Source organism: Taeniopygia guttata, chromosome 5, assembly GCF_048771995.1.
Source record: "Taeniopygia guttata chromosome 5, bTaeGut7.mat, whole genome shotgun sequence".
Classification (NCBI taxonomy): domain Eukaryota; kingdom Metazoa; phylum Chordata; class Aves; order Passeriformes; family Estrildidae; genus Taeniopygia; species Taeniopygia guttata.
In genome coordinates, this window is record NC_133030.1 from 48,408,466 (window position 1) to 48,429,196 (window position 20,731).

General features: G+C 34.5%; 1 protein-coding gene across 4 annotated transcripts in view; it reads right to left on the minus strand.

Annotated features, from left to right (window-relative positions):
- TTC7B (tetratricopeptide repeat domain 7B) overlaps positions 1-20,731 on the minus strand; it is a 120,021-nt gene that overhangs the window by 64,520 nt on the left and 34,770 nt on the right. For all 4 annotated transcript variants that reach the window (XM_072930336.1, XM_030274846.4, XM_030274845.4 and 1 more), the window contains 6 exons: positions 14,208-14,286; positions 12,011-12,183; positions 8,675-8,738; positions 5,944-6,081; positions 1,844-1,927; positions 518-622 (listed from right to left, as the gene is read on the minus strand). In XM_072930336.1, the coding sequence (XP_072786437.1) occupies positions 518-622; positions 1,844-1,927; positions 5,944-6,081; positions 8,675-8,738; positions 12,011-12,183; positions 14,208-14,286 (643 nt within the window). The remainder of the gene's footprint in view (positions 1-517; positions 623-1,843; positions 1,928-5,943; positions 6,082-8,674; positions 8,739-12,010; positions 12,184-14,207; positions 14,287-20,731) is intronic.

A 20,731-nucleotide genomic window follows, 5' to 3' on the forward strand; every position in this document is an offset into this window, starting at 1 on the left:
ATTCTTGTAAAAATTACACAAGTATCTTGAAAACAACATGATGATCTTTGATCACTTTAATGTTTTTGTACAGATATACCCATTTCAAGTTTATCTAAAATACTCAACTGTCCTAATTATAAATTCATAAACCACAGCTACCTGCAAAGATGGTACCACCAGAAGAATCTCTTGTTTATAAGAGATTTGCCTCATAATTTTCCAGAAAGTTATTTTCCTCTTCCAGAAAATAACCAAAGTCTAAGTTGCATTTATGATCCGTCCTCTGATGTTCCAATTTCCATATATTTTAAGCTATGTCTTAGACCAGTAGTAGAATATGCTGCCTTGATAAACATAACCTCTGTCATGTATTTCAAATTAGCCATTCAAACAGGGATGTACATTGCATGTACATTCCATGCTGTGTTTTTAGATAAGCCCAAGTGTGTGCAGTCACTGTGCAAAAGTATTCACTACATTTCTAAATCAAGATTTTAGTACAGGTCCTGCTGAGAAGACAGGGGGCAAAGCTTACCCAGTGCAGAGATCCCATGCAGAGCTTTGCAGCAAGGAGTGGAATCGTTGCATCATCTGGTTTCAAACGTATACATTCCTTCAACACTTTAACAGCTCGAGCAGACTGTTTAAAACATTTTCCATTTAAATTACTAAAAACATAAATATGTTTCACAGACAGAAGAATCCTATTTCCACCATTTACTTTATTTTTCTTTTGTGAAGGAGATGTTACTACACATTTTGTCGACAATTGGTCAGAGCTCCTCAAGCCAGTGAAAGACAAGTCTTTAGGCACTGCCATTGTTATTTAATTCCTATTTAAACTTTCTTTAAGCATCCCAAGAAGACTGTAATTCCAATGGTATACAATTCAGAAAACAGTTTTGAGATGCATCTAAAACTTTGCTAGGCCTGTAAACTCACAGCAATTGAGCCAGACAAATGAAAGAGAAGGAATGGGACAGAGTTTTCCAAACAAGCAATATTTTGGTGTTCTTTGTGAGTTAAAACAGCACACAGGAATAGGTCTGATATAAGATAGAATGGCACTGCTCCTCTTTTTTTTTTAACTTATTTGGCTCCATCCAATCACAGTTTGGAAGACAACTCAAAATAAATAGAGCTGGAAGAAAAATCAAGTCTCTTCAGAACCCATGTGCCACTAAAATATTTTCTAAGGAAAATACATTCCTTTTGCCCATTCTGAAAATAAGCAAAATATCCCGATTGAAAATTATATTTTAGAAAATTAGTTCTTTACATTATATGATGAATGTATTCTCTTTACATTATATGATGAATGTATTCATGTAATATGACAGCAAAAAGCAAAAAGAACTTAAAACAGAATTGCATCTAAAAGCTAAAGTTCCTGGTTTATAAATTTTTTTTTAAAATCCATTAGTTGCACAGAATACACAGTCTCAAAGGCAGCAATATTAAAGAAGATAAAGTCAGGCATTTCCAAAGGGGAAAAAAAAAAAGAAGAGCATCACGAATCAGCATTAATTGTTACCTAAGTATAAAATAAATTAAGTCATCAAAAGTACACTTAAACAAGTTTTACAGGATAATAGGATCTGGTATAATTCACTACTTGTACTCAATCAGCTTATTTTAAGATTATTGGCAAGATAGTTGTTATCATCACCTAAATTAGAAACTATACAAATAACAACATTCTTTGTACAGCACTGGGAATAAATTCAGGAGTATGACGTAGTTAGTAAATTCAATTATTAGACTTATTTTCAAAAACACTACAGATGAAAATTATGGAAGTGCTAGACATTGTTATCAAATGCCAACAATACAGAAATTATATGAAAAAATTTATACTTACTTTTCCTGAGGCCATTAAGGACAATGCAAACTGATACCAGAGATGGAACTCTTCAAATGCAAACTTCATGGCTCTTTCTAAACACTAAATATGGGGGGGAATTTTTATTTTAGCTCATGTTTTTCAATTATTGAGAGGATACACTAGTAGTGAGATTTTTTTAGACTTTTATCCAACATACATGTAATAACAAAATTAAATTTTTCAAATACATGAAAATAGCTGCCAGATTCTATATGGAAAAGAATGCAACAAAAAACTGATTTCCCATTTAGTGTGTTTGTTTAAATACTCATGCAGATACTGTATTATGTAGTATGAAAGAAGGAATTATGAATATCAGCTTACTGAAGATACCACCTGTAAAAAGTAGGAGATAAGTCTTAAATGAAAAGGAAAATTGTACACACTCTCTTCCTAATTTGTGAATACTTAATAAGCAGTGGTACCACAAGCACTTACAATTAAAATGAGGGGCGGTATCTAAAGATTCACCTTGAAGTATTATTTCTACTTGTAAAAAATTTAACTTCACATTCCATATTTTGCTGAGATTTTAAGTGAACTAACTGAATGCCAAAAGAAAATTCATTATTAATACACTGAGATTAAATAATGAAATTAGCATTATACACTAATTTTGAATGTTTCATATCTGCTGTTGTCAATAAGAATTATTTCATTTTGCTACGTTAATTTTAACTAATCAGGCCAGTTCTATACAGTAGAAAGGTGAAACACTTTTCTGGAATAAACTGATTTAGGAATTCATTTTCTAGTCTGCAGAGTCCAGCAGCTTTCTGCTCTGACAGCTACAGTGTATATGCTAAACTGTGAAAGCATGAATTATTTTTCCCATCCAAACTCAGCCTTAACACTACAGAAAGCACAACCAGGTGTGCAGTATGTTTCCACACTGCACCAGAATCTGAAGCAAAGAACAGCCCTGAAGAGGAGAGAAAACAGAAGTGCATTCTTTTAATGTATGATAGAATTTATCCTACTGCACAATGTCCAGTATCAAGAATATTATCTAATAGAATTTTTATTACATTATTATAAGGAAATTATTTTCTTTCTGATTGCACATTATTTTAGAAATACTTTCTCATATTGTTGTTAAAGGTTCACCATCAGATTGCACGTGCAGTAAGGTAATTAAATGTCTGCTATGAAAAACAACACAGAATTTATTTTCCCATTGGACTTTGCATAAGTGGAAACAAAAAGAGCACAGAAAGAAACAACTAAGTTACGTGCGATTGCTTCTATTATTTTAGATACTTATGTAAAATAATAGATACTATTATTTTAGATAGATGCATACATAAGGCTCACTGTACTGTAAAAAACGTAAAATTTCTTTTCTAGGCCTTGCTCAATTAAAAATTATTTATGAATTCTAACTTCAGAAAATGAGGTTTAAGAAATTGATACTTCAGGATTTTATAATTTTACAAATATAAGGGCACAGGACACAACTGTGGATTATCCTAAAAGCCTTGAGTTTCAACATACTAATAATATATCTACCATTTCTTTTGCTTAACTTTAAGTTCTATTTCCTTGGCCCTGCTCAGTAAGAAAAGTGACAAGTTACATGATTTGTCTTTTCTTTGTAAGATACAGAACTGGCCGTTAGGGTGCGTGGGGGTAAGGGATGAACGGATGGATGGGATGTGTTTGTGATCTGCACAACAACATGAACACCTCTTAAACTGGGTTCTTCTGACAAAGTCACAACAAGGAATTTCGAAGACCTACAGGCTCTGCCAAGAAATAACTAACAAACAACAGTCACCAGGCAGGCTACAAGTTAAGATAATGCTCAGGATAATGGCAACTGACTTTACTACTTGAAAATACTTTAAGCACAATCCCTCTCCTATAAAAAATGCCATTGTTGATACACCCTTGTAAACAACCACAAATCACTATATGAACAGGCTATGCAGAACACATTACTGAATTTGGTTGTTTATCAGTATGATTTCCTGGAAAGTATATGCTTGAAGTTAGAGATCTGAAAGATGAAATCATGAAAATGTAGGAAAATTTCTGGTCTGGAAGACATCTCCTCTTGTAGGACACTTAAAAACTCAATATTATGCATCCTACAAAGCTTAAAAACAAACCTGATTATAACCAGAGTACTTTTGTCTAGGAAAGAATTGAAAGGATAAAGTTCCTTCATCTAGTTGACACTACCCTAAGAAATTGAAAGCCCATTATATACAAACTCAATAAAAACATGAGCCCTTTTCAGATAAGAACGTGACTTGGCATTAGAACAGTTTAACAATGATAAGACAGATTTTTGATCATTTAATATTCTTATATAACAACCAATTACTTCTGTAAGTATTCAGCCATAGCTAAACCAGAAGGCAGCAATAAGATATTGGAACTGGTGGGTGAATACCATTTTCACAGTTAGAATAATTTCCCAACTTCTGATTTAATCTACAACAACTCCACCAGAGCAATGAAAATCAGCTCAAAGAGAATGAAGCCCTAAAAAAAAAAAAATAAATCAATGCCTATTATATAACTGAACAGAATGTTTTAACATTTCTGAATATGTGTTTATTACAATACTTCAAATTATGAAAGTTACAGACTATCAGCAGCAGGATTTGAGGGCAAATATCTTCTACTCACTAAACCTGCAATGTTCCCATAAATATAATGATTCTTAAACATTCTAAAAAAGACCAAAAATCCACAACAAAACCATCATGACACCAGACAAAATGTAAGAATCAGATTTGGAACCCAAGGCTGCTCTATCCCTGCCTAGTTGTTAATCTACTATACAAAACTGAAAAGTTGCCAGTCACTTAGAGAAAAAAATAAATCAAAGTTTTTAAGGTTTTTTGGTCTCATTTATTTGTTGTTTTTTTGTTTTTTTTTTTTTTTTTTAAATACTTGTTGATGTCTCTTGTTTCAGAAGTTCTAGACTGAAATATCTGGATGGCCACCTCTTGCACCTTTGTTGCAACCACCTAAAACTACATGAAGGTGATTGTGTCTGTAGTGACAAGTAAATGGAAATATTCCTGATTAGATTATGTTGTAGGGCTGGTCCTGTGTGACCTTTGTACTCCTTTGTTCTGTGAAACACCTTCCATTGTACTGATTTAAACTGATTTGCATCCCAGCTGGCAGCTATGAAGTACTTTCAAGAAAAAGAATACCCAAACTGAGGGTTTAACATCACATGAGATGCAGATAAATGGGTGACCATCAACACATACCAGAGAAAAACTAGAGCGCTTTTTTTGCATCTTTTTCTTAACAGAAGTCCTCTATTATGGTAGAGAGAAACCATTTCTCAACAAAGCAATTCCTGGGTATGCCTTCCTATTCTTTCTGGAGACTAATAATAAATTGTGGTCAGCAACAGTACCCTGCTGCTGAGTGAGCACTGTCTGAGCAGCAGAAAGATCTGCTCTGCCCAAAGAGTTGTAGCGGTTTCACAGGTATAAAACGGTTACCAATACTTGGCAGTTTCCTGAAGAAGTTGCCACAATCTAACAAACACAAGCATGCTTCATAATGAAGCAGACATTGAGGTAAGTAACACATTTCCCAAAGACCTGAAATTTTTTTTTAATTAACTTTATTTCCTTTTTATTATAAACTGTAAGAACTATGGATCACCTCAAATATTAACAAGTGTAAAAGAAAGTTTTCTTCTGAAAACTTATTTCATTTGTTACAAATATTTTTTTAGGAAATGATATTTATCATTTCTATATCCGGAATGGCTTTCATTTTTTGCCATTCCTTCTTGCTCTCTCCATTAAATGTGCACCCTTATAAGGAGATCCATGCATCCCCACCTAAAAATTGTGCATTTCTGGGGCATTAAACATTTACCACACCTTCCACAAAACTTTTCTTGTTTGGTCACCTCAAGTCACTTGTATAAATTTAGACAGTAAACATTTTGGGGTGGAAATTATCTCGTGTATTTATAAAATGGTGAGAGTAACAGTATCCTATATTTGTTTCAGCCTTTTCTTACTACCACAATTTACATGATTAATAGAAAACAGCAAAAATTATGCAGATGAATATTCACTATTATCACAAACCTCTGAAAGCATTTCATATTGGCCTCTTCTTCCCAAGGCTATCGTAAGTAAATCGTAGACTACAGATGCACTTTGCAAACTGATGATGCGATCATTCTTGTGCTCTGGTATTCTGCTCAGTACAGCATCCCGGTTAGCCTGAAACACACCACAGAGAAAGAAACCAAATCAATCATTATAATTCAAGCTGTATTTTCACTCCAGTTAATACCTTTCTACTCAACCTCACAGTCAGTAGTTGCTGTAAGGAAGAGATCTGAAACTAATTTTTAGATAGAAAGAATTATCAATTTTATGTACTAGTCGCAAGATTGATGTTTCTACATGGACCTATTTTTAATTACTCCATTCTAATGCCATAATCCAAGTAATGTATTTAAAATTATTAAAGACCTCTCAGAAAAAAAAAGAAGGTATATTTTCAATATAATGGATATACATCTACAAAAATTTCTCTTTATCTGTTGTTTGCTAGTAAAACATATTAAATGTATGTTCAAGTCCTCTATTCCAGCTTTTGTAAAATAAGGCAATTGACTTATTTCCTCTTCACAACATTATGACACTATCATCTCACTTGTGAATGGTAATATGCCCAGGATAACCCACATACACCTTCAGGAGGTACTACGTGAAAACTGATCCTGGTTCCAGGCACAGCTTTGGAATCAGGCTGTTTGCAGTAAAACTTTGTACTTTCAAACCTATTTTGCAAAAGGCACGTTGCAAACCTAATTCCTTAAGTAAAGTGCTCCTTCTGGGAAGGAAAAAAGCTGAGCTAGAAATGGATTAAATGAATTGACCATGCTCACAGAGAAACCATGTTCAAGAGCAAAGAACAAAGTTCATGTCTCAGAGTAGTTAGTACCTCACCGAACTACCCAGTGCTTCTCCCACTTTATGATCAAGCCTCTGAAAAGACATTATCTTGCTATCATATCTATTTCTAGTTTTCTTGGCATTTAATATTCCCATTACGCATTTGTACAAATGCTAGTATATCTGGTAGTCTGCAATCACAAGTCAGATACTTCTCTCTTCTTATCACCCTCATTATTTTTAATTTCACAAGAAATGGCCCCCTTAGCATGTTTACTTAAAACCACCAAATTTTAATAGGTGCTTATTTCCCCCTCTTTCAGATGCAAAAAATGTCACACAATAAGGGATAATAAATTTTTCTCCACTTTAACAAGGTAACATTTTAAGCTCTTTAAAATCAGAATAATTAAATACTGAAATTTTTTCAAAGAGGTATGTGGAATGCAAAATGCACAGACATCTCAGGAATGACTTAGCCAAAGTAAGTCAATCATGTCAAAGATAATACTCCCCCGAAACAAACTCTTTTGCCCAAAATAATCTGCAATAATTACTGTAAAAAAATTTGAAAGCTTGCTAAAGGTATATGCTCTACAGTGACAGCATTTGATATAATTAGGCAGATCTAATTCACAAAGGAAAAGCTGTAAGTAACCTGAAATAGCACTTAACAAGGCAGTACTTTTCATTTGGTTTTTGGCTTCTTAATGATGATATGTAAGGAACTACACACACAAACACAGCAATTAGTAGTCAGATCTTGCAAAACTAGGACTGCTTTCACTTCACATGAAGACCACAGCTCACATCAGTATTCTCTACACCTCCACTGCTGCTCAGGCACATTACAGAGACACAGGCAGCACCTCTCAGTGGTAAGCATATTCTGCAGCAAAACCAACATATGGTAAGTGGAAATGTTTGCTTAGCCAATTTTTCTGTATTATGAGAATCAGAATCTACACAGACTTTCTAGATTCTGCCATGAATACTGCAAGGCAGGTCTCTAGGAATGAGGAAAGCAGTTGGCACTACAATGTAAATATCTGCCATTTTAAAACTGTTAAACTAGGACATGTTCACTAAAATGTTCTGATCCTATTTAACTGTAGCAAAACAGAAATTATGCCAAAACAAGTGAATCACCTGTAGAACTTAAAAGACTACATCTTATTGATGTGCAGTGAGACAGACTGCATGATGCCTGGGACTGCAGAGGTTTCACCCCTCTAGCTAAAAAAATAGCAAAAGCTCCAGCATTCATTTTACCTGAACATAAAACTGACAAGGCATGAGAATGTCAGTATGTGGCAGTTGACTGATGACTAGCAGAAAATATGGAAGGCTGACAAAGGGCACAAGTAGACCATTGAAAGGAATCATTTATTGAGGAAATGGGGACATTTTAAATAAATAATTCAGTAGCCAAGACTGAATGTCAGTATCATTAAAAATCATTTACAAATTTGAGTGACTGAAGTTTAATGCATGATGGAAGGCACTTTTTGACACTTTTTTATTATGCTCTTCTAGTAGTTTTTGATTTGCTTTTTACAATAAACAGAACTTAGACTTTATGTCTGTCTGAATAGCAACCAGCTGGTGTAACAGTGGTTCATACTGGTGAGTGATGGCAAATGAAGGACATAAAGGACCCGGCTTGTTCACCCCAGAACACTTGCAGACCTCATCTAGCTGGCTCAGAGGAACAAAAATTTGAGTTTCAGAAATAACTGCCTGCTCTCTGAACAGAAATTAAAAGACAAAGCAAAGGCTTAGGGGAAAAATAAAGCCTATTAAAAACAAAACAAAGCAAAATACCAAAAAAAACCCCAAAAAACAAACAAAACAAAACAAGGAAAGCACACATATACAGCAAATGCACATACATTCCCTCTATTTTACCTACCATAGATTCACTAATAAGCAGCAGCAGTAAGGCTTCTTCTGTATTTTCTTGAGGACAGAAAATGCTGTTCAAAATGAGAATTTAATTATTTAAGCAAAACACATTATTTTTATGAGTAGTTCACACATATATATTAAAAGCACTGTAAAAACTGGAAAATGTCCAAAAAAGAAAAGAAAAGTAACTTGCATAGAAAAATAACTGGTTAAAATTAATTTCTTCACAATGCTCTATATTTGCATTTCAGAAAACTTGGCTGAACACAATAAAAGAACAAAACTACCACAGCTGTCAAAGTTGAACTCATTAAAATTTCCCAAAACTGAACATAATTTGACAACTGTAAACACTAAACCCATAGTTTAACTAGCCTCTTATACATAATCTGCCTGAAATCCATCTACATCACTGATTCAAGTGCTGGCAAGAGGAAACTCACACAAGAACAGGAGAACTTTTGTATTTTAGGCAATATGTGAAGAAATACTTCTATCAGTCTTTCCTGAGATATGCTTGAGAATTTTTTCCTGATGCATTCAATGTCTATGAATCTTTTTAAATTGACCCATGACAATCTCCCCCTGTTTGCCATAATCACTCTTAGTTCCAAGCAGTAGAATTATTTACTTGTAATGAAGTACAGTTCCTTTCAACTTAATGCTGAAGGTTTGCATAGGACTAGTTTCTAGACTTGAGTGCTTTCTCTGAACACTGGATGCTTTTTGAAAACTCTTCTATCTTGGTATGTTGGACAGACAACACTAATCTGCATTGGGTACTGGCAGGAATTCATCTATCCATTCTCATACACATTAAAAAATCCCCTGAATCATCGACCATGTTTTATCTGTTCAGATTTCTTCTTCTAAACTATTTCTGAATTAGCACAAGTACTATTTCCTGTTAATTCAGTTCATTATTTCCACAATTCCCTATTTAAATTGAGAAAATAATTTGTTGCTGTTAATAATAAATTCCTATGGTGCCAAGGATATTTAAACTAAAATACATTATAGACAGGAAACAAAAGTTGTCTGATATTAAAACATCTTCCCAGGTTTTTTTTAAAGTACTAGAAATATAATCAGTAATTCAATGCCTGAAAGAAAATAGAAACAAAAAGACATCTTAATTCCAGGCAGTTTGAAAGCAACATTGTGAATGTATTGTGGTAATATACAACAGCTAAGACCCCAGGGCAGCTGTTCTGTTGTTGTATTTTTATTTTTTAATCAATGTAACTGCTCACCAGATTTTTAAGAGTATTCTAAATCTTAGAATTTAGCATATGATTTGTTATTACATAACAAAAGAAATTTCAAACCAGTTAGTCATGAATAAGAGCCACCCACGATAAGGAATGAGGAGTGATGAGGAAGCATCAGAGTACTCCTTCTTTAACAATCCACTCCTCTTTGCAGAATTTAACAACCTGGAAGAGAACTTAACCTGACCAACCTACAATGGCACCCAGAAAGCAGAGTAATGACTGGAAAGAATTGCTGGAGAAATTATTCTCTCAGAGAAAGAAGGGATGCTGCCCCAAAGAGAACTACGAAAAAGCCACTTATCAAACCAAAAGCAAACATTTTTTTCTCTAGCAATTTCAAACATATTTTTGTAGATATGTTGATGTTTGTCTCAAACAACATCTTTCTTGTGCAGAAATTAGTGAGACATTTCTTTCACCTCTCTAAGCAAAAAAGCTCAGTTAAGTAGACTGAACTCATTTTTTGTTTGTCCTGATAGATGCAGGCACACAAAGTAATTTCAGTGTAACACAGCAAAAGAGGCAACTGAAAGCATGAAACAGCTATCAACCAAAGACAAGCCATGGAAGTTATGCTCAGTTGAAGAATTGGTTCATGTAAACTCTAAAAGGCAATAACACAGAGATCTAAAAAAACATACATGCTATTAGCCAAATTACACCCATTATAATCCTTGTAAGAACACAATGCAGCTATTTAATGTTAGGCAACATACTTAGAAAAAACAGTGTATTGCAAACTCAGAGTGGGTGGTCAGAAGAATACCTAGGAAGAAATTTCCTAGATATCATTGTCTTTGATACTTCCTTTCAGTCACTGCTGGAGATGAGCTGCTTGGCTTGACATGTTTTATGTGGTATGGTATAAACCAGTCTGACCTGATGAAAGGACTTAATTATATGCTCTGTTGAAACTGTGGAACTCCTCACCTTGCATGTGCTAAGGACAACAGAAATAAACTGAACAAAGCCCCACTTTTGCAGGAAATATGTTGCTATGAAGGATGAGTTGAGAATGGAGAACTTAAGTTTGAAAGACTGAGCCTGAGAAACCTGCTGTAACTATTCTGGATACAGGAAGGAGAATTGCTAGAAGTCTTTGATGATAAAGGCCATTCTATTTAATATCAGTAAAGGCACCATAATTATGTGGGCTTGCTGCTGTGTAAAAGATTCATTAATGGAACTCTGAAAAAAATACAACTAAACAACTCAAATGATGTCATATTGCAGGCATTTATGTTACAATATAAAGATACTGTGAACACTAAAACAAAGCATCCCTCCATTATGTAAATAGGGCGACTTCTATGATCAAGATACTAACTTCTAAGAAAAATTTCAAATTAAAGGAAATGGCTATCTATATTTAATAGTAATCCTAATGGTGATTCGTTTGGAAAAAAAAAAAAAGTTACATTTTTAAGAAGGAAGAAACATACCATAGCTACTCTAGAATTCACTATGAGATCTACCAGACAAAAACGAACCAAAAAGTATCACCTGATTTGATTAAAGATTAAAACTGAACAAAAAGGTGGAATCATAAAAAAAAAATGCCAAAACTAATCTAAGATGATTAGCTAAAAGATTAGCCTTGGAAGACAAACTAGCTTTGAAACCGCCAGATAAATTTCTAGGTATGTTAGTTTTTTCATAATACTTCCAGGACCAACTTGAATCTCCATATTATTGAATCTTTCCTTTCTATAATAAAGCAGAATAGATGTCTAGAAGCAGCACATTTAAAATGTGCAATACCTGATTTGGTACTCAGTTCATGTTTTCTTTTGTATCCCACATGTAGTAAGAGATACTGAGTCTATCACATGCACCAGGACAGAAAAAAAAAAAATATTTCTACAATTGAGAACAAAAGGTCTAATGTATACAGTGCAAACTTCCACTGGGAGAAGCATGTTTCTTCTCTAGTTTACCTCGGGGAATCTATCTATCTACACACTGCCAAGTTCCTCATCCATTTTCAAAAATGTAAACTAAATTATCCAGTGTACTGGGTAACAAGTGCAATTATAGAAACAAAAGAGGTATAAACTCAGCCATACTTTTCTCCAGTGTATACCCGTGGTCTCCTACTGAGTGCATAATTCTTCTTATTTGAACCTTTTCGAAGTGGATCATCAAGGGGTGATTGGTGAGGAGGATCCTCCAGTGGATTCCAGTAACTCTGTTCACACATACCTCGTAACAAAATTTCTGCAAGTTGTCTTGCTATTGTCTGAAAAAGCAAAAGATAAATATTTTCCCTAGAAATGCTGAATATTAACTCTTAAAAAATGCTCAGATTTTTTCTTATGAAGACTACTTATATAGAATAATTTTTGTATTCTATAACATCCAAAAAAACAGGCATGATACTGTTTAAAAGATAAAAAATCCAGTTCAATTCTCTAAACACAAAGAAAAATAACAGCAATAACAAACAATTTTTCCATTTTATCAGTTAAATCCAAATGCTTCCGAAGAATAAACAACCCAGCTGCTGTTCCTAAGATAATCAATAACCTAAGATGCTCAATAACCTCTACTGCCTCTGCAGACCTGGAGCAGTTGCTTGCATGGGAGAGACCACAGTGGAGTAGTCCGAACTGCAGCTTGCCAAGAGAACCATGGTGAAAAACAGGATGATATTCCCTGAAGGAACTGCAGCCCAAAGGAAGGACCCCATGTGCAGCAGGGGAAAAGTGAGGAGTAAGGAGCAGGAGAGAGGAACTCACCACAACCCTCCACCCCTCATGCACCACTCAGGGAATGGGAGGGTAGGGAGAGGAGGTAGAAGAGTCAGAAATCAAAGACTGAAGCTGAACCTGAGAAAATGGGGTGGAAGGAAGGTGTTTCAGTTTTTGTCTTTGTTTCTCACCATCCCACTCTCTTTTAAGTGACAATAAATTAATTTTCTCCAAGAAGAGCCTGTTTTGCCTGTGACTGTAACTGGTAAGCAAACTCTCTGCCTTTATCTCAAACCTATCTCAGACCTTTTCTAGCTTATTTCCTCCCCATGTGTTAAGGAAGGGGAGTTTGAGGACAACTGGGTGAGCATGTGGCAACCATACAAGGTCAACCCACCACAGAAAGTTATGGTCTGTGGGCTGAATGGGGCTTCTGACATCTCATACTTGAAGGTGCTGGTGTTAGGTACTCTTAAAGCCAGAAAAAATGAAACAAGGTTGAAAATCAGCATGAAAAGATTTATTTTGACCAAGTATTATTGTCACCACATATTTAACCGTATAAATACTTACATAAATATTATTAAATTAAATAATACTATTTAAAGCTTTTAAGTCATCCTATAATCTATAACTAACAGGTTAATCTCATTAATGTTTCACACACATGCATAGACCCTCCACGACTACATATCACGATGATGAAAATTCAAAGATTTTCTACCGGGGCAGTAGAAAGAAGGCAAGATCTAAATTTGCATCATAATTGGCAGCATTTCCCAGTAACATTTTCCAGAAAAAAGATGTGTAATGTTTAAGTCACACACAGCACCATGAGATCTGCATCTTCCACCTTAATTCCTATACGATAACAAGTCCTTCATATTTTCTATTAAAATTTGCATTATCCCTCTCCACTGAAAATCTATTATGAAATAATTTTAATATATTTACTAGGAATCAGTTATTCAATGAATTAAGAAATCACTTACCTTCCTTACTACCAGTTTGGAAGTTTTAAAGGCCCACTATTAGGAAACTAATCTAGAATATTTTGAAAATAATTATATGACAGTAAAAGATATGAGCCTCTATTTTTTATTATATAAAAGATTCAAGCTTGTGATGATATAAGTAACAAATCTTCCTGATTTTGCTTTTGTGGTTTTCCTTTAAGAGGCTTTATAACTTGATAGCCTTCAACTTAATAGAAACACACAAAAACAATGTATTCCCCCACTAACTTACAAAGATATAAAACTACATTGACTCATAAATAGGGCAATTATAATTAAGGTTGAAAGTATGGTCAGAGACCAGAGTCAGGTTCTAATTATAACCACAAACAAGAAAAAGGAATAGGGGGGAGACTGCGTACCAAACATTCCTTACTTTAATCATTCATTAATCATCCTTAAGCCAGGAAATGTAACCTTATAAAGTGTTGGATAACAGGTCCTTATCAATATGCTACATATCCAACTATTTGTCTCTAACTCATCCACTATATTTGTACTTTCTCTGCCTACAGAATTCAGATGCTACAATAGGAAAGTGGTTTAATGTAACTTACCATTCGCAGGTTTTGTGTAGTTCTTGTTTCAACAGCTCTTAGTAATTCTCTAAATCTACCAACTCCTCTTGTCAAGTTCCTGTATATAAACATAGAATTTGATAGTATTCCAACTTGGATGAAGTAACACCTTAAAATATTACTCAATAAAGTTGTTAAAATCCATGCTTTTTTTTTTCATTTCATGGCCTCATTGCCTTTCTGTGAGATAGATATATAGTGATAGAGATACAGATAAATCCATCAGGGAACCTCACCACTGATTACTATAACAACATTCCCTGACAGTTTATTGAAAAAAGAAACATTTTCATGATCAGTAGACAGATGAAGGGAAAGCAAGGAAAAAAGTAAGAAGCAACCATCTCAAAAAGAAAACAGACAAAACAAAGTTGTTCTCATTGCTACAGTAGTTTTAGTTTTCAATTACATTAGGCTTCAAGTATAAACTTTGAAAAAAAAAAATTTAGCTGCCTCTTGACACGTTAAAAAAGGGAGATTAAAAATGAGTAAATCTTGTAACCCTGAAAGCAATACAAAACATAAAATTTTGAACTCCTTTTCAAAAGGGTAAAAGCACAAACACTTCAAGGCCCACTGTGTGGCCAGAAGAGGACTGGGGCATCAGTGTTCTGTTCTTGACTCTGATTTGGTTTTCATGTGGCTTCTGCAACCCAAGTTTATCCATCTACGCTTCTTCCACATCTGCTGCCTAAACAGCTTTGGCAGAGATTCAAGACCCTCAGAGGCATCATTGACACTAACAATTTCAGCAGGTCTGAACTTTCATCTCAAACAATAGATTATATTGAATGGTCTTATAGCTTTACTTTTTTCTCATCTCTTAATCAGTTGTTTGGAGGTTTTATTGTACATAAAAGCAGTTGAGAATATTTTATTTTCTATTAATACAATTTGTCTTTGAACTGGTGAAGGACTGGGTTAGCTTTTTGCTGTCCTGAACAACTGAATTCTGCAGCATGAATATAACAGATAGGACAACCATTTCACTATTTCAGGTTTAGTTACAAAACAAAGTTATGAGCTAAAGTATATTTTGTGTTAAATCACTGCTGTTACATCATATGTTTTCTTAAGGTGTAAAGTTATGTGCAAGTTGTGTAGCATTTATCAAAGACAGAGCCAAAAGAGACAAGAAATATTTACATATTGTGTAAGCTTTCTATAAGTGAAAGCATTATTGCAATGCACTAAAAATCAGAAGTTAAAACTGCCTTCCTTAGACTGCTGGCTGAATTTAAAAATATGTTTAAAATACTGACTTTTGAACTGCAACTGTACAAATTTTAAAAAGCCAGCATTTTTATATGGATATTTTCTTTCAATTCAGTTGCAGAATATCTGAAACTAGTGTTTGATGCAAGAGATCTTGCTCTAGGTCTGTAGAACTCCTATCACTTTACCTAGAGACCTACTAATTTATTTTACTCTTCAAATTACATGACAGCACTCATCTCTGTTCTGTTTTACATAATAAAGGATTTTCAGAATATTTCAGAAACTTTAGTTTCCATACATCTTTCACTAGCACAAGCATCACATTTCATTAGCACAAGTTCACCTTCTAAATTACTTTTATATAAAAGCTCATTTTAAAAGAAGTAGCATTTCCAAGTAACAAACCCATACGAATGGTTGAAAGTAATGCCAAAGAATGCCACCAGTTGGCTAAAAAGAAATAATCATCAGTCACACAAGACATAAAAATTGTTTGTAAAAAGCCCACATGCTACAGCAGAGCTTGACCATAGAGTGACCAGCTACTACATACTAAAGAAAACTCATCTTGTGCAAATATCTGCATGGAAACAACTGTGTGAAAAATTATATTAACTTATACATTTCAAACAGGCAGCCTCAATAGCTGGTGACTATTAGACCAACTTCATACACTGAGGAAAGACAAAGTCATTAGGCCAGATTTCAAAAAAACCTCCAAACTCATTTGAAGCTGGATACATTCAGCACATTTGTAAAGCCAAAATACCTATCATTCAGTAATACCACATTGCAAATATTTTAGAGAGCCAAACCCAGTCCACTGGAATCCCAGTTTTAAGTTCTCTGGTCTAAGTGGGTATTTCTCATGAATGGAGTTCTCTCTCAAAGACTCTATTGCAAAGTCACAAATGTATCCTTATAACAAGATTAAAAAAATAAATCAACCAAACAAAGCAGACTTGCCACAAAACTGAAATGCTTCCTGCAAAAAAAGAATTATGAGCAAGAACTTGTCAGCTTGAAATTTTATTTTCCCAGTGCAGATGAAACACATACTATATAGTAGAACTTCAAATCACAATAACTTCACTAAATTTTAGGAATTGGCATTTTTTTTTCATATGAAGTTTGTATCTTTTGATGCATTACAAGAACAATAACAAAACACTTTATGAAAATGCATGCAACTTTCACAAGCCTTTGAACACTTCACGACAGGTTATTTTTAGTTACCCATTACACTTTTTTAAGCATCTGCAAGGGACTGAAACTTGTGACTGAAGTTCTACTGTATCATGAAAAAAGCAGTAAGATTGTATAAGAAAAAAGCAGTTAAAATAGAGAATTAGCTTTTGCTTCATAAAGCATTTAACAGTGATCCACTGCACACATCAACACAGACACAAAACAGATTTTGTCAAGCATCTTCTACGTGAAATTTACTTAAAAAAAACACCTCAAAACTACAATTTAAATCACCCTAAAATTGAGTTAAATGCTTTTAGAGACAAGAAATGAAGCAAAAGATACCATTAATAATATGGTAGATCTCCACATCACACTGCTTTTAGCAAAGTACATTTCCTGTATTTGTTAACAGTTTGTAACATTGAGAAGAGTGGTGGCTGCTCTGGTACATGGTTTTCCTTCCTATCCTGGGACACACAGCTTTTACCTGCTTTTCACTACTTTGTGCTTTCATGTCAGCAGTCCTCCCTGCGCTGATGGAATGCCAGAGCAAAAAGGCACATTAACTTAGACAGTAATGTCCCACAGTGTCTGTAAACGACTTTGAGATACCCTCCTTCCAGGGACAAGGAATTTTAAAGTACATTAACATTCACTTGGAACTGACACGTTTTCAGTGATTTCAGACAAGACAAAGACAGCCCACAGATGGACACTGATAATTACATACATGTGTGGTTATACGACTGCCTCCTGCCAGAACATGCCCAAATCAACTCCTTTGAATTGTATCTTCCTCATGTTTAAAGACAATTAGAATGTTTGCTGCTTTAAATCTTCAAGAAAAACACCCCTACTTTGACTCTTTAAGTAGCAATCTGCCAGTTAGGCTGAAAACTAAGATCTGAAAGTCTGTACAGACATGCCCTTAGGGCATGTTTGGATCCTTGTGTCTATATATTTGCTCCAACTATTCATGTTAGAACCTAATTAATTATTCGGATACAAGATCAGCTTTTAGGCTTCTTAAAAAAATTCAGACAGTATTTCTGTTTAGAATAATGCAAATATCTTAACTGCACCTATACAAAGATGCCCACTCCTAAATAGAGGCAGAAATTAATAACTTTAGATATGATACAAGCAAAGTGCAGGAAGAAAATTAAGGGGCACCAAGGATAAGTTTTCAAGGCAGGATCAGAAAACGTGTATATAAGCACGAGATTAATTCTTAAGCTGTAACAAAACATCCTAATACCAAGGTATGTAATTTACCATACTGCTTTCTATGGCTCTACAAAACTGAAATTTACAAAATTTGAAAAGAACTGCAATTCTATGGTTTGGTTCCATAACTTTATTAAAGGCTGACCAAATGGACAAGACTACATACTCTGCCCAATGGATGGTGCTTTGGATAATTGTGACTAATGTCTGTGTCTGTTTTCCATCAGGTTTAAGAAGGTGGAGAAGTATAACTTAATCCACAATTAGAAAAACATACTGGTAAGCATTTGGATACCTATCTATGAGAGGTAATATAGTTGCAACTTCAGACAGTTCTATTTTCCCACTCTTCCTTTAATACTTAAACTTTCAGTACACCCACAATATTATATAATTTTCACAAAACATTAATTAACACTGGACATTATTTTCTGCATAAAATGCAGAAAATCCCCATTTTGCTGACAGAAACTAAACTACTCCTTTCTAAAAAAAAAAAAGTTACTGAAAAAAATTATCATGGCATACATCTCATTTTATCCACTGTTACCTCATACAGAAATAAAAATCCTAGATATCTCAAATTTGCTACAGAAGATCTTGTTAGCTTTATGCTTGAAAGTTCTTTAAAGATATTTGAGCTTATAAATAAAACATTTTCAGTGTGCCATTAGAGCTACACAAGCCTAAGTATTTGAAAGAGCCCAATCAAGCAGCAATTCTGGCATTCATGCATTCAAAATGAAAATACTTGCTGCCTAGACTGCAGTTCCCCTGGTGGTTAGTCCACCTAATGGTTCACGACCTGAAGAGGAAGATGTCATTCTCCCCATTCTCATCTTGTAGTGTTTGCTCCCTTTTCCACCATTCTTCCTTCTTGGTCTCTTCCTCCTCTCAATTGTATGGTCCTATCTCTTTTCTGACAGCCATACCAGCCATTATCAACCTTCCAGTGAATCAATTCTCACCAGAATAACAGAAAGCTATGATTTCTTTGACAACAAAATTCCACAGAAGAAACAAACAAGCACCTGAACCAGCAAAAAGCAAACAAGGAAAATGCACACTAGGAGGGTAGGAGGAAGGTGGGTCTGGAGAAAATTACAATAGTAACTTCTCTGTAGAGTGGAAAAACAAAAGCACTAAGAGCAGTAAAATGAGTATTTTGAGGGGAGCAGGGGAGTGTACAAAATATTAACTCCCCTTTTTGAGGATCCAAGACCATTTTGTTTGACAGCCATCACAATTCAACAATACACCAAAACCTTCAATCTGATACTTGCAAATTAAATCATCAGCCACTGTCAGTAAGATATGTGGTACATGGGCTAAAAATGCTAAGTATCTTCTTGGAAAAAGCGAGCTGGAGTTAAAATTCCAACTACAAATTATTAAGAGTATCAGTCTTGAACATAACTCAGATACTAACATTACTCTTTTACTGTTCTTTGTATAATTAGTTTTTACAAACGTGGATAAGATTTTGAATAAAAATAATTCCTTCATGTTATATGCATCTTAGTCTTCCATGTAACACTGCCAGGTTTCCCACCTGTAACTTCACAATGGAATCTTGTTTTCAACTTTCGAAGTTAGGATGCAATCCTGAGCAATAAACATACAGTAAGGTTTGAAAGAGAAAGCATTCACAATGGATCATTTTATCTTGAATATCTGAGGGAATAACAATTTCCTCTCACGTTCAAATAAAGTTTTTTCAATGAAAACTAACAGGTGAGAGAACAGTATTGGAAACAAGGATGAGGAAAGCATCTGATATGACAGACAATAAAATATCCTTTGAAAATTTATTTTTGCTAGGAATCACAGAGAAATTATTTTTGTTCCTATCTTGAATCTATTCCTGCCTTAGCTTCCTAACCACACAAACACAAAAGCAGGCATACAGAAAACAAAGCTGTGTTGAAAACTGCAACAGCAGTGATTTTGTTTGCTTTCCAACACACAGCAGTGATATTTTACATATAAGAAATGTGATACTTTGTAAGGTTTCAATGTTTCATCTTACTTTCTATTCTTTACTTAAACACCAACTTGTTTTGAGAGTGATGTAGGATGTGCAACAGGATTTCAAGAGATGCAGAGTGATGGGTATCCTGCACTATATTCTAATACAGTAGAGAGCTGATCTTACTGGATCTTCATGTGCATTTATGTCAATCATTTACATAAATCTTTCTCCCATGGATTTCTTCCCAGTAAAGTCCCTATCTGTGAGCACTGTATAGATATACATGTGGAACAGAAGCACCTACAGAATGCCTCCCATCCGCTGTTCCTCTCTTACCAGAAAAAGAGTAATGTTGTTATGTTCTTTCTGTTATATGCTATAGTGAAAAGAAAAAAACAGATAAAAGAAATTCTACATAGATAAGTACCATACTCTAAGGAGGGATTTTGTTGTGCTTGTCAAACATTTAAAGTCAATATAAACCAATTATCTCTATTATATTTTTTAAAAAGAGAAAAAATGGTTGGTTTCTTTTTTAGTTCTTTTTTTTAGGGCTAATTTTCTATGAAGAAGAAGCCAGTCTGTAAGAAACAACTTGCTGGAGGAGACTAGGAATGTCTTGCTTCACTGTGACTGTGCCAGCACAGGTAACAGCCCCATGAGGAGAACAGATCATCTCTGGGATAATCTGTAGGTTTTGACTGAGTAGTGAACCATGATGGAGACTAGACCTAACTGCAGGATCCAGAGCAATATCCTTGGAGGGGGCGCAAAATAAAGGAGAAGCCAAAAAAATAGCTCTGAAAGCTAGGAAAGTCTGGTTTTCACCTGATGGCCTCCTGATTTTATACTTCAGCCAAATTGCCATTTTGCTTCAAGATCATACATTTCCAGT